The 13,540-nt window shown below is 38.9% G+C and overlaps 1 protein-coding gene across 1 annotated transcript in view; it reads left to right on the top strand.

The window, feature by feature from the left end:
* Positions 1-13,540, top strand: part of huwe1 (HECT, UBA and WWE domain containing E3 ubiquitin protein ligase 1) — a 43,978-nt gene that overhangs the window by 9,449 nt on the left and 20,989 nt on the right. Inside the window, exons 6-37 of the mRNA XM_037684882.1 lie at positions 1,168-1,374; positions 1,486-1,638; positions 1,731-1,793; positions 1,922-1,999; positions 2,116-2,163; positions 2,253-2,421; positions 2,524-2,624; positions 2,841-2,991; positions 3,082-3,209; positions 3,288-3,428; positions 3,529-3,634; positions 4,348-4,455; positions 4,541-4,642; positions 4,801-4,881; positions 5,073-5,179; positions 5,653-5,830; positions 5,920-6,011; positions 6,097-6,299; positions 6,447-6,504; positions 6,933-7,109; positions 7,261-7,506; positions 7,744-7,877; positions 9,713-9,825; positions 9,919-10,098; positions 10,238-10,454; positions 10,543-10,665; positions 10,931-11,168; positions 11,636-11,980; positions 12,387-12,440; positions 12,847-12,969; positions 13,048-13,143; positions 13,269-13,538. Coding sequence (XP_037540810.1) covers positions 1,168-1,374; positions 1,486-1,638; positions 1,731-1,793; positions 1,922-1,999; positions 2,116-2,163; positions 2,253-2,421; positions 2,524-2,624; positions 2,841-2,991; positions 3,082-3,209; positions 3,288-3,428; positions 3,529-3,634; positions 4,348-4,455; positions 4,541-4,642; positions 4,801-4,881; positions 5,073-5,179; positions 5,653-5,830; positions 5,920-6,011; positions 6,097-6,299; positions 6,447-6,504; positions 6,933-7,109; positions 7,261-7,506; positions 7,744-7,877; positions 9,713-9,825; positions 9,919-10,098; positions 10,238-10,454; positions 10,543-10,665; positions 10,931-11,168; positions 11,636-11,980; positions 12,387-12,440; positions 12,847-12,969; positions 13,048-13,143; positions 13,269-13,538 — 4,590 coding nt within the window. The remainder of the gene's footprint in view (positions 1-1,167; positions 1,375-1,485; positions 1,639-1,730; positions 1,794-1,921; positions 2,000-2,115; positions 2,164-2,252; positions 2,422-2,523; positions 2,625-2,840; positions 2,992-3,081; positions 3,210-3,287; positions 3,429-3,528; positions 3,635-4,347; positions 4,456-4,540; positions 4,643-4,800; positions 4,882-5,072; positions 5,180-5,652; positions 5,831-5,919; positions 6,012-6,096; positions 6,300-6,446; positions 6,505-6,932; positions 7,110-7,260; positions 7,507-7,743; positions 7,878-9,712; positions 9,826-9,918; positions 10,099-10,237; positions 10,455-10,542; positions 10,666-10,930; positions 11,169-11,635; positions 11,981-12,386; positions 12,441-12,846; positions 12,970-13,047; positions 13,144-13,268; positions 13,539-13,540) is intronic.

Raw genomic sequence — 13,540 nt, 5'->3', positions numbered from 1 at the left:
AAAAAAAAAAAAAAAAAAGATAAAGTTAATGGAAAGGCATCAATCAGCCTTTTGTAACACGCATACTGATGTAAATGATTTTGTTAGTGTTTTCCTTAATTGTTTTGTATTTGGAGACACATCTAGAGCAGCTTACACTCCAAATTATTATATTGCCTTTTTAAAATTTTTTTACATTTGATATTTTTGTTAGTATTTTATTCAAACTTGTTGATGCTGTGCTGTAAACGGTAAGATGGGCATTCTGGAGAAATGTAATTTCACATCGGTAATTTTATATGATGCCTGGATTTTTCTGTAAATTAGTTTTTGTGAGCACTTTGAGTTGGTATTTATGCAGCTTAACTACTAAAGAAAAGAACATCTGCACTTGACAACAATAGCTTTGGGTACAGTGAGTAAGAAAGCAAGTATTATTCTGTAATGAAAATAAACCTTTGTGAACTTCTATACGTGGTGTTCTAAATATTTTAGAATTAATTCTTGCTGGGGGTTGAAACATTAAATGGGTTCTAAATCATTGCTTCCCCAACGTTTCAAATTTCAGCCTACAAAAAATTAGTCAGGCTTTTGACCCCCAACTATTATTAAATGAAACCTTTTTAATTGTTATGATTTATGATCAAGGTTTTAATCTCTCTAACAGTTAAAGATAGAATTGCTAATATTGGATTGCTTTTAAAGTTACTTTGATTATTGTAGATTTTTAATCATTGGATAATTGTTGGATAAATCGGGCAGACTCCAAAAAAAAAAAAGGCAGCTTGGTGTTTTATTATTTTATATGGCAAATTGGCATATTATATATAAAAACAGTTGAGTAACAGCACTGTCAGTGTTGTACTATACAAGCTCTCACTGCCACACACAAGCTGTCTTAGGCCTCTGACTATCTTTGTTACTGGCTCAGAAATATAACAGTGACACATCAACTTTGACTCACCATTCCACCTCTGTAAACACATACAAGATATGGTTATTCACAGAGGCTTTATAGTCTCACTTTGCATGTGACTGTGTGAAAAACATGTTTCTTTGTTTGTTTGTTTACAGTAAATCTTAACAATCTTTAACGACAGACTGTAGTTAAATTATATTTTGAGAGAGACTGTGTGCAATGGTCTATTTTTTTACTTGAGCTTGATTTCTGTTTTTCCCCATCAACAGTGTGAGCTTTACCATTGGGTGGATCTGCTGGATCGCTTTGATGGCATTCTGTGTGATGCAGGCCAGACAGTGGAGAATATGTCATGGCTACTAGTGTGTGACCGTCCAGACAATGGACAGCTCAAAGCCTTGCTTTTGGCAGTACTCAACTTCACAGCTCTGCTCATTGAGTATAGCTTTTCTAGGCATCTCTACAGCTCTATAGAGGTGAGCAAATTTAATATATATATTTTTTTGTTCTTTTTTTCTCAATTTGGCTTCCTCAGAGGAAAAACCTTCACAGAAATGTCTTATTTTTCACTCACTTATTTTTTACAGCATTTAACCACCTTGTTAGCATCATGTGATATGCAAGTGGTCCTTTCTGTGCTGAATCTACTCTACGTGTTCAGTAAACGCTCCAACTATATCACAAGACTTGGATCTGATAAAAGAACACCTCTTCTGGCACGTCTGCAACACCTGGCTGAGGTTCAGTCAATACTTTTGTTTTCTTGTCACCATCATTTCAACTGTGTCTCAGGAGCAGGTGTTGCATTGTTTGGTCTTGTTCTTTTCTGCAGAGCTGGGGAGGGAAGGAAAATGGTTTTGGACTGGCTGAATGCTGCAGGGATATGCCTATGACGGTAAGAATGTATTTAAATTTTCTCAATCTATTTGGACAGCTTTTTTTTTTCTTAATGCTGTCAAAGAATTGTTTATATTTTTTCAATTATGAACTCTCTGGTCTTACTTGTTGTTGATTCATGAGCAGAAGTATCCTCCCAGTGCCACCACACTGCACTTTGAGTTTTATGCTGAACCAGGCCCAGATGTCAAAGTTGAGAGGAAGGTAAAAGTCAAAACATTTAAACAATCGTATTCTATTACAACCTACACATTTTATGTATTTTTTTTAACAGTTGAGTTTCTTCCTAATTTGTTCTTAACTGTTTATTTACCCTGCAGACAAGTAGTAACACACTACACTATATTCACATCGAGCAGCTTGACAAGGTACAGTCTTATAAATAATTGATTTTGTTTATACTGAATTACTGAAACTGGATTTTTGCCATTATGCATTTCATATTGTGCGTTGATAGATTTCAGAAAGCCCATCAGAAATCATGGAGTCGCTGACAGCAATGTACAACATCCCTAAGGACAAACAAACCCTACTGTTCACACACATTTGGCTGGCCCATGGGTTCTCAAATCACAAGAAGAGGTTGCAAGCCGTGCAGGCCCGACTGCATGCTATTTCTATACTGGGTAAGTAGAAGATCTACTTAAATATATATATATATTATTATTAGAAAATTTAAAAGGGTTTTCTTCCAGCTTCAGCTTCTGAAATCTTCTGTTCATTTTCAGTGTATTCAAATGCGCTGCAAGAATCAGCCAACAGTATTCTGTATAATGGCTTGATAGAAGAGCTGGTGGATGTCTTACAGATTACAGACAAACAGCTTGTGGTAAGAAAATGTTTTACTTTGTTTTTTTCTAATCACCATCTTCCTATACTAAATGCATGTCTCCCCAGCACTGACATTGTATTTATAAAATGGGAAGATATGCTAATGTAAATGTTCATGTTTTTAGTGCCAGCAAATATATATATTTTAATCAAACTCTTTATCATAGTATTTTTTAAGTCTACTTGCGTATTATTTGCTTTATTTCATTTTTAGGATATCAAGGCAGCATCTTTGCGCACATTAACTTCAATAGTCCATCTGGAAAGGACACCCAAGCTTTCCAACATAATTGACTGCACTGGCACAGCGTCCTATCATGGCTTCTTGCCTGTATTGGTGCGCAACTGTATACAAGCAATGATTGGTGAGCATGCATTAAATTTACTGTTATAAAATCTTTAGGAATAAGTGGAACAAATAAAATAACCCTTTTTTTTTGTTGTTTGTTTCCTAGATCCATTGATGGAGCCCTATCCACACCAGTTTGCCACAGCACTCTTCTCATTCCTCTACCACCTGGCTAGCTATGATGCTGGAGGTGAAGCCCTTGTCTCTTGTGGCATGATGGAAGCCCTTTTGAAGGTATAGACCGATTTTATTAGGCTGTAATCACAAATCGGTTTTGCTTAGATTACAACTTTTTTATTATTTATTTTATAGGTGATCAAGTTCTTAGGTGATGAGCAGGACCAGATCACATTTGTGACACGAGCAGTGCGTGTTGTGGACCTTATTACCAACCTTGACATGGCTGCCTTTCAGTCCCACAGCGGCCTTTCAATTTTCATCTGCAGGCTAGAGGCAAGTTTTAGCATATGCATTTCGTTTTTCCTGTTACACCTGCTGTGAGTTACAGAATCACGTAAGCCTTTATGTTCACTCACTTACTGTCTTTACATAGCATGAGGTGGACTTGTCACGAAAAGAGTGCCCCTTTGTCATCAAGCCAAAGATTCAGAGGCCTAGCTCAACTGTGGAGTCTGAGGACATGGACACAGACATGGAGAGTAAGTTTAAAACAGAGAATATATTTAGCTTTTATCTCTTGATTTGTACTGTTCTAAAAGTACCTGAATTCCAGAGTTAAAATAAACAGTTAGTTCCACACACTCTTTAGGGTATGTTTTGTTTTTAGCTCAGGCCTCCAGATGGATTAGTTAGAATTTAGTATCCACAGCATGAACAGCATGAATCACTGGGCTCTGCATGCCTTGTGTAAATAACAGAAACTTTAGCTTTTCTATTGATGTGTTGGGAATTTAAATTATAAAAATGATATTTTCTTAAAATAGATCAGGGTATTTAAAACAAGTCATTTATTTATTTCAGTCAATGCCAATTAAAATAATATATATCCATCATTTTATGGCTACTATTAGCATAACAACAAGCCATTTTTCAAAGCAGTTTCATGAATATGCAGCACATACAATAAGTTCTGCCTTCTTTAATGGCAGTCCACGCGACATCTAAATGTACAAAAACACGTAGAAAAAATAATCATTGTAAATATTCATCTGATAAATCTGTTATTAATGTAATATTTTAAACGTTTTGTTGAATCAATGCTAGAAATTTTAAACAATTTTGAGAGGATAAAGTCCTACTAACTATCATAGTGCTCTTTAAGCTCTTTCTATACGTTTTGGTAGTATCGTCAAATCATAAAGGCTATAAATGTTGTTTTGATTTGTCTTCATTGTAAATACATTTTTTACAGTGTCTGAAGTTTCCATGGAAAGCAGCCCCGGACCATCAACTTCTTCTGGTTCTAGACCAGAGGTAGACCACAGAGCACAGAACAGTTCTGCTAATACACCTCGACCAGGTACACACAGAGCTTATTACACACTAAAGAAAAATATACTTGTCAAAGTTTAAATGGTTTTCACTATATGATCATGTTTACGTAGGTATGCAGTGTATCCCCCAGAGGGCAGCTCTGTTGAAGTCTATGCTAAATTTCCTGAAAAAAGCCATCCAGGATCCAGCCTTTTCAGATGGCATTCGTCATGGTAAGCTGGCAGTCTCCCTCAGTGCACTGGTGGATGATGGTTAGCTCTTTTATTTACCTTGAACGTTTTCAAAAGAAAAAGAAAAATCGTGTGTCGTACTGCACAAGTGTTGGATGTTGATGCATATTTTTTACACCATCCCTTTTTTTGTTCTTCAGTAATGGATGGGTCCTTACCTACCTCACTCAAGCACATCATCAGTAATGCGGAATATTATGGCCCTTCACTGTTCCTCTTAGGTGAGTTCACAGTAGCCTTTTACAATATAAACTTTTCAAGTCCAGAGATTCATGCTCAGTGTCATAATGAGATTTATAAAAAATATATAAAAAGTGAGTGCTGTCTGCTTTTTATAGTTGTATTTTTTTATTGTTCTGGATTAGATATTTTTGATTTTCTTTATTCTTTGTTTTCTCCCTTATGTTCGTAGCAACGGAGGTGGTGACGGTTTTTGTATTCCAGGAGCCATCCCTGCTGTCATCCCTGCAGGACAATGGGCTCACTGATGTCATGTTGCATGCCCTTCTTATCAAAGATGTGAGTTTCTGGCAGATGTCTTTTTTTCTTTCTTCTATCCATTGAAGACTAAAGTTGTTACAAGTTGTCAGTATTTTATTTTTTTTTTTTTGTGCTGAGCTTCTTTTTTCAACACGGATATTAATTCAATTCAGTTTTCAACAGAAGTCATCTCAGGGCACTGAACAGAAACATTCATATGTATGTAATAAGTAAGTTAACATTTTTTTATCTGAGGAGCAGACTGCTTTGAATTTAACTTCGTTGCAGAACTCTTACCTCATTAACTAAATGTAAATTGGGGTTGCCCTGTGATGACAGGTGGACACAGTATTTTAAACACCCATTCAGCTCCTAAAACAAAAACATACGAACTCCAACATGTGTTTAAAGACTAGCCCTCAGTATACGGGAGAGTAAATTAAATCCAATGTAGTCAAGCCTTGCACTATAAATCACAGGTTGAAACTGAGCCTTTAAATAACGTTTTTCAGGTTCCTGCTACCCGTGAGGTGCTGGGTTCTCTCCCTAATGTGTTCAGTGCTCTCTGCCTCAATGCCAGAGGTCTGCACTCTTTTGTTCAATGCCAGCCTTTTGAGCGCCTCTTCAAAGTGCTTTTGTCCCCTGACTATCTGCCTGCCATGCGACGACGACGCAGCTCTGACCCCTTGGGTGAGTTGTTGGTGCCATTTTTTATTATTTATTTATTTATTTTTGTGGAAGATGTGTAGCCAAATGACATGTTACTTTTTTTACTTTAGGTGACACAGCATCTAATTTGGGCAGTGCTGTGGATGAGCTTATGAGGCACCAACCTACACTGAAGACAGATGCTACTACAGCCATTATTAAGGTAGGTCATGCTACTTTTTGCAACAACTTTTGAGTGTAGCCAGATAAAGCTGTGTACCATTGTTAAAGCTGAGTTGCCATTTCAGTTACTGGAGGAGATCTGCAACCTAGGTCGAGCTCCAGAATACATCTGTCAGAAACCATCTATCCAAAAAGCAGACGGCACTGTGGCAGTGCCACCAGCTCGATCCAGTCATGCTGCTGAAGAAGCTTCAAGTGAAGATGAAGAGGAAGAAGAGGCCCTCCACACATTCAGCCAGCAGCAGGGGGAACCAGAGAGCAACAGGCAGTCAGTTCCACTTGAACTGTATGACTGAGTTCATAACACAACAGAACAGAACAACTCTTTACAGACTTTTGTGTTAAGTTATTTGAAATAATTTTAAATGTTTCATTTGGTGGTTCACAATTTAATATTTTGTTTTTCTCATGTCAGGGTGGTAGGCACAGAAGAACGGATACCAATTCCTTTAATGGATTATATTCTGAATGTGGTGAGTGTTGATCCTTTAGCAAGCTTATCAATGTTTTAATTGGCTTGTGAAATGAGGTCACAATAAAGCCATATAGCTGTATACATACTGTAGTTGGCAACCAACCAGATTTAATTTAATTTTAGCAAATCTCTACAGGTAAAATGCAATAGAAGGGAAGTGAAGACTCAAATTACAATTGTACAAAAGTGACCCAAATGCGGAATAACTAAATGTATAGTTTTAAAGCAACTATACGAACTGAGCTCTGCCTTTAGTATAATGTCAACACAGAGCAAAATCTTATTAGAATGTGTCAATAGTAAAACAAAAATACTTTTCTTGATGTTAGTTTCCTATTGTGAAATATTCCAAATTATAATTTAGTATGAAGCTTTTTTTTTTTTTTTGTCAATTATGTCAATAATTGTTATGCAATTATATTCCAGATGAAGTTTGTGGAGTCCATACTAAGCAACAACACCACTGACGATCATTGTCAGGAGTTTGTCAACCAGAAAGGGCTACTGCCGTTGGTCTCTATTCTGGGCCTGCCCAATTTGCCCATAGATTTTCCCACCTCAGCAGCCTGCCAAGCTGTGGCTGGTGTTTGCAAGTCCATACTGGTGAGGAAACAATTTACTTTTCATTTTTGTCTATTAACGATACCCATCAATAATACTGTTGTTTTGGGCTAACATGCTGTATTATACTAAAATAACTGTTACTCGCAATTCCTGGACAAAGGTAAAATATCATCTTAATTCTCCTTTGCAGACACTCTCACATGAACCTAAAGTACTGCAGGAGGGTTTGTGCCAATTGGACAGTATTCTGACATCTCTGGAACCACTTCACCGACCAATTGAGATGCCTGGTGGGTCGGTGCTTCTCAGAGAACTGGCTAACGCTGGCCATGTCACTGATGCCACCCTGTCAGCGCGAGCTACACCTCTCCTACATGCTTTAACAGCAGCCCACGCCTACATCCTCATGTTTGTTCATACTTGTAGAGTTGGACAGGTAAATATTTATATCCTCATTTATGTGTTATAAATATGACTAATGGATTTGTAGCTTCAATTCTCAGATTCTTATAGCTAACTCAGCAGAATAATCTAAAAGTCATTGGGTGCACAATATTGTCAAAGCACTGCACATCCTGAAAAGTTAATGATCAAATCAAAAGTTTTTTTCTAACTTTAGAGAGTACTACTAAATGTCAGATGTTCAAAAGTGTTTTGTTTCTTTATCAAACAGAGTGAGATCAGAGCTATCTCTGTAAACCAGTGGGGTTCCCAGTTGGGGTTGAGTGTCTTAAACAAGCTCAGTCAGCTCTACTGCTCATTGGTATGGGAAAGCACTGTGCTACTGTCCCTTTGTACTCCCAACAGGTTAGTATCTTATTTTTAGTGTTCCTTATTTTACAGTGCCTTGAGAAAGTATTCGGCCCCCTTGAACTTTTCAACCTTTTGCCACATTTCAGGCTTCAAACATAAAGATATAAAATTTTAATTTTTTGTGAAGAATCAACAACAAGTGGGACACGATCGTGAAGTGGAATGAAATTTATTGGATGTGTCAAAACTTTAACAAATAAAAAACTGAAAAGTGGGGCGTGCAATATTATTCGGCCCCTTTACTTTCAGTGCAGCAAACTCACTCCAGAAGTTCAGTGAGGATCTATGAATGATCCAATGTTGTCCCAAATGACTGATGATGATAAATAGAATCCACCTGTGTGAAAGTAATCAAGTCTCTGTATAAATGTACCTGCTCTGTGGTAGTCTCAGGGTTCTGTTCAAAGCGCAGAGAGCATCATGAAGACCAAGGAACACACCAGGCAGGTCCGAGATATTGTTTTGGAGAAGTTTAAAGCTGGATTTGGATACAAAAATATTTCCCAAGCTTTAAACATCCCAAGGAGCACTGTGCAAGCAATCATATTGAAATGGAAGGAGTATGCAAGAGATCCTTCCTGCCTACAGCCATCAGCATCTATAACATCTCTTAATGAAATGAGAATAACGAGTTACAACAACAAATAATTTCCCTTTGGGATTAATAAAGTATTTTTGAATTGAATTGTATCAGACCACTGCAAATCTACCAAGACCCGGCCGTCCCTCTAAACTTTCATCTCGAACAAGGAGAAGACTGATCAGAGATGCAGCCAAGAGGCCCATGATCACTCTGGATGAACTGCAGAGATCTACAGCTGAGGTGGGAGAGTCTGTCCATAGGACAACAATCAGTCGTACACTGCACAAATCTGGCCTTTATGGAAGAGTGGCAAGAAGAAAGCCATTTCTCAAAGATATCCATAAAAAGTGTTGTTTAAAGTTTGCCACAAGCACCTGGGAGACACACCAAACGTGGAAGAAGGTGCTCTGGTCAGATGAAACCAAAATCAAACCGTTTGGCCACAATGCAAAACAATATGTTTGGCGTTAAAGCAACACAGCTCATCACCCTGAACACACCATCCCCACTGTCAAACATGGTGGTGGCAGCATCATGGTTTGGGCCTGCTTTTTGTCAGCAGGGACAGGGAATATGGTCAGAATTGATGGGAAGATGGATGGGGCCAAATACAGAACCATTCTGGAAGAAAACCTGTTTGAGTCTGCAAGAGACCTGAGACTGGGACGGAGATTTATCTTCCAACAAGACAATGATCCAAAACATAAAGCCAAATCTACAATAGAATGGTTCACAAATAAACGTATCCAGGTGTTGGAATGGCCAAGTCAAAGTCCAGACCTGAATCCAATCGAGAATCTGTGGAAAGAGCTGAAGACTGCTGTTCACAAACGCTCTCCATCCAACCTCACTGAGCTCGAGCTGTTTTGCAAGAAAGAATGGGCAAGAATTTCAGTGTCTCCATGTGCAAAACTGATAGAGACATACCCCAAGAGACTTGAAGCTGGAACTGCAGCAAAAGGCGGCATTACAAAGTATTAATGCAAGAGGGCCGAATAATATTGCATGCCCCACTTTTCAGTTTTTTATTTGTTAAAAAGTTTGACACATCCAATAAATTTCATTCCACTTCCCAATTGTGTCCCACTTGTTGATTCTTCACAAAAAAATAAATTTTATATCTTTATGTTTGAAGCCTGAAATGTGGCAAAAGGTTGAAAAGTTCAAGGGGAGCGAATACTTTCGCAAGGCACTGTATCTTCATCATAAACTATTCATCTCAAAATCTTTCACTTGTACTCAACAGTCTGCCTCCTGGATGTGAGTTTGGCCAGGCTGACATGCAAAAACTGGTGCCCAAAGAGGAGAAACAATCTGGCAGCACTGCAGCAACGGCAGTCTCTGGATCTAAAAAAAATGGTAATAAAAGCATTTAATATAGATTTTTTGCTACTACTGTGTACTTGGATTACCCTTCATCAAGCTCATTCTGTTTTTACCTAACTTTGGCAGAAACTGACACAGTGTCTGTGGATTCATCTGCTGGTGGTCTGTTGGAAGGCATGTGTCTTGATGGGGACACTTTGGCTCCTATGGAGACTGATGAACCCTCTACATCAGACCCTAAGGCGAAGTCCAAACTTACCCCAGCCATGGCCACTCGAATCAAACAAATTAAACCTCTACTTTCTGGTGAGATACGTTTTAAAATGCTGTCACATAGTTTTATTTATACGTCACATATTTTTATATATAAATATTAACAATTTCTACCTTTTTTTTGTTTTACTTGAATTTAACTAATTGTCACTTCTTTTTTTTTTTTTTGCAGCATCATCTAGGTTAGGTAGGGCTTTGGCTGAGCTTTTTGGGCTGTTAGTCAAGTTGTGTGTAGGCTCCCCAGTACGCCAGCGCCGCTCTCACCATGCCACAAGTACAGGGACCACCCCTACACCTGCTGCACGAGCCACTGCCTCTGCCCTTACCAAGCTTCTTACCAAAGGTTTAAGTTGGCAACCCCCACCATACACACCTACACCACGGTTCAGGTAAGAGGAGGCTACTGCTGCTACTGTCAGTGTCATTATACAATTTATATGGAGAATGATTTAAATGTGATGATTTTGTTTGTTTCAGGCTGACCTTCTTCATCTGCTCAGTGGGCTTTACATCTCCCATGCTGTTTGATGAGAGAAAATATCCCTACCACCTCATGCTGCAAAAGTTTTTTTGCTCAGGGGGACACGACGCATTATTTGAGTAAGCTCTGCCTTACACTCGTATTAAGATCAAAATAGCATTTTGTATACTAAAACAGAGTTTTGCATCATAAAATGTTCGGCTATTAAGATCCAGTTGGTCACGCAGGGAATAATAATTTCTAAAAAAAAAAAAATCCTTCAACACTGAACTATAAAAATTCAAAAGGTTGCACCTTACAGTGTTCATTCAACATCAGTTGGTTGTTTTCTACTCATAAGAGTAGCTCTTATTTGCATTTTAAACTTAATTTGTTTTTGTGCAGGACATTTAACTGGGCCTTGTCAATGGGTGGGAAGGTACCTGTGACCGAGGGTCTTGAGCATTCTGATCTCCCAGATGGAACAGGAGAGTTCCTGGATGCCTGGTTAATGCTGGTGGAGAAGATGGTTAATCCAAGCACTGTGCTGGACTCTCCCCACTCCCTGCCTGCTAAAATGCCAGGAATCACACCCACCATGCCCCAGTTCAGTGCCCTTCGGTTTCTTATTGTCACACAAAAGGTTAGTATTTGCATAGAATGGGCATTTGAAATTATCTTCAGAAGATTGATTATTGATTCAGTATTGATTCACAAGAGTAGTCAAAACGTTGAAAATACCAAACATGGCAACAAAAAAAGCAATGAATGCATTTAAGAAATCATTCAGAATGATGACTTGATTTAAAATTTAGTGCATTTTGTTTGACTTTGCCTATAGAAATTTACTGTTTTGAGCATAGCAGCCTTCTTTAAAACTTAATAATCTTTTTTTTGTTGTTGTTGCCTTTCTTCCCACAGTGAACTTTAAACCTTACTAAATTTACTCATTTTGTTTATTAGCATATATTTGAGCATCTGAAATTGCATAAAAATACCTTATTCGCTTGATAAATATTTGTCAGTGAGAAATTAGAGGGAATTGGGAGAAATGCGCATTTCTATATCGGATTTCTAATACATTTTGAATTCTCTTCCTTCTTTTTTAAGGCTGCATTCAACTGCATTCGCAGTCTGTGGAATAGAAGGCCACTGAAGGTGTATGGTGGTAGAATGGCTGAATCTATGCTGGCCATCCTCTGCCACATACTGAGAGGGGAGCCTGTTATCCAGGAGCGTCTAGCCAAGGAACGAGAGGGAACAGCACGCCCAGATGATGAGGGGACATCCACTGGTTCTTTGGCACCAAGCGTGGTCCCGGGAGGCTCCTCAACCAGTGGAGAGGCACCTGCAGGAAGTGTAACCACTGTGGCACCACCAGGAGGATCAGCTGAAGATTCTACTAATTCTACTCCTCGCCATGAGCCCCAGGTTAACCAGGCTCAGCTCACTCAGGTACTCACTTATGACCTTTTATCTCAGCTAAGTAATTTTTTCATACAAGTTGTTTCTTTTTTAGCACAGCTTGAATGTAGTACTTTTCTGCACGTGGGTCTGTCATGACACTGACATCCTTTCATCTTGGGTCTAGTAGTCTAGGAACCGAGTGCTTTGGTGTTTTTCTTTTTCTCTTTTTTTATGAAAATGTGTGGAATTCGACTTTGTTTTTGCGGACAACTTTTTTTATTTTATTTTTTTAATGCCACTGATGCAGGCAGATTTGGTGGCACGGGTTATTCACATATTCGCTCATCTAGGTGGCCATGTTGGCAGATAATTAAAACAGATTCTGTATTTACCAGTCTCCCTCCCTTATACTCTGCATGCACTGAATCCTGGGCCACCATTTGTTTTATGACAGGAAAGATGCGGGAGAGAGAGACACGCTCAGGTCCGCCAGCAGCATCTTCAGCAGGTATAAGAGTCATCAGAGACAGAGGAAAAATTTAAAATATATGAAAGAGGCAGGAAGCATTTAAAAACTGGACCTCAGGACCTTTTGAAACTACAGTGACAGAAGACTTTGGACCAGATTTTTGTGTGGTTCTTTTTTTTCCCTTCTTACTGGAAGACATTGTGTCAAAGTTCAGTTAAAATCTTTAGAGCTTGGGGAATATGTACGAAGACCTCTCACTTATAGAAAGCAAGTAAAAAGTTGTTCCTTCGTCCTTGATAAAAAAAATAAATACCAGCTGTCTTCCGCTGTCCCCCACTTGTCACTTTGTGACTTCTAAATTTTATGCACCCTTTTTTCACATTTATTTTTTGTTTGACATCCTTTATTTGCACTCTTGTAAAAAAACACTTTTGTGGGCTTTTAGCTGATGGATATGGGTTTCTCAAGAGAACATGCCATGGAATCCCTGCTCAACACCAGCACTATGGAACAGGCCACAGAGTACCTGCTTACACATCCTCCCCCACTTCTTGGAGGAGCAGTAAGGGTAAGGCATCATGTGTTTCAAAAAATAATGCTCATGAAACCAAATTTAACAGCTGAGGTTACTCTGAATTATATCAAGGACCTGACTATGTCTGAGGAGGACCAGATGATGAGGGCCATTGCCATGTCGCTTGGGCAAGAGGTTAGCATGGAGCAGCGCTCTGATTCTCCAGAGGTTTGCCTTTTTTCACTCGTATCACATAGAAAAAACTGTTTTTTTTATTATTATTGGGACATAAAATCTACAGAATTAATCATTTAGTTGGACCCCTGTTAAAGCCATGTTTGTGTATGCTTTAGGAAGCAGCACGCCGGCGTGAAGAGGAGGACAGAAGAGCCAGGGAGCGGGCAGAAGAGGAAGAAGCACGCTGCTTGGAGCGCTTCATGGAAGCAGAGCCTCTAGACCCTCAAGAGCTACATACCTTCACTGATTCCATGCTGCCCGGTTGCTTCCATCTTTTAGATGAGCTGCCTGACACAGTTTACCGACTCTGTGACCTACTAATGACTGCCATCAAGAGGAGTGGCCCAGAGTACAGAGACCTCATCCTTGGTAAAGTCGTCGACCAGGT

The sequence above is a fragment of the Nematolebias whitei genome, chromosome 11 (genome assembly GCF_014905685.2).
Source record: "Nematolebias whitei isolate Nwh7 chromosome 11, NemWhi1, whole genome shotgun sequence".
Lineage (NCBI taxonomy): Eukaryota > Metazoa > Chordata > Actinopteri > Cyprinodontiformes > Rivulidae > Nematolebias > Nematolebias whitei.
This window is presented reverse-complemented; position numbering and strand designations above follow the sequence as displayed.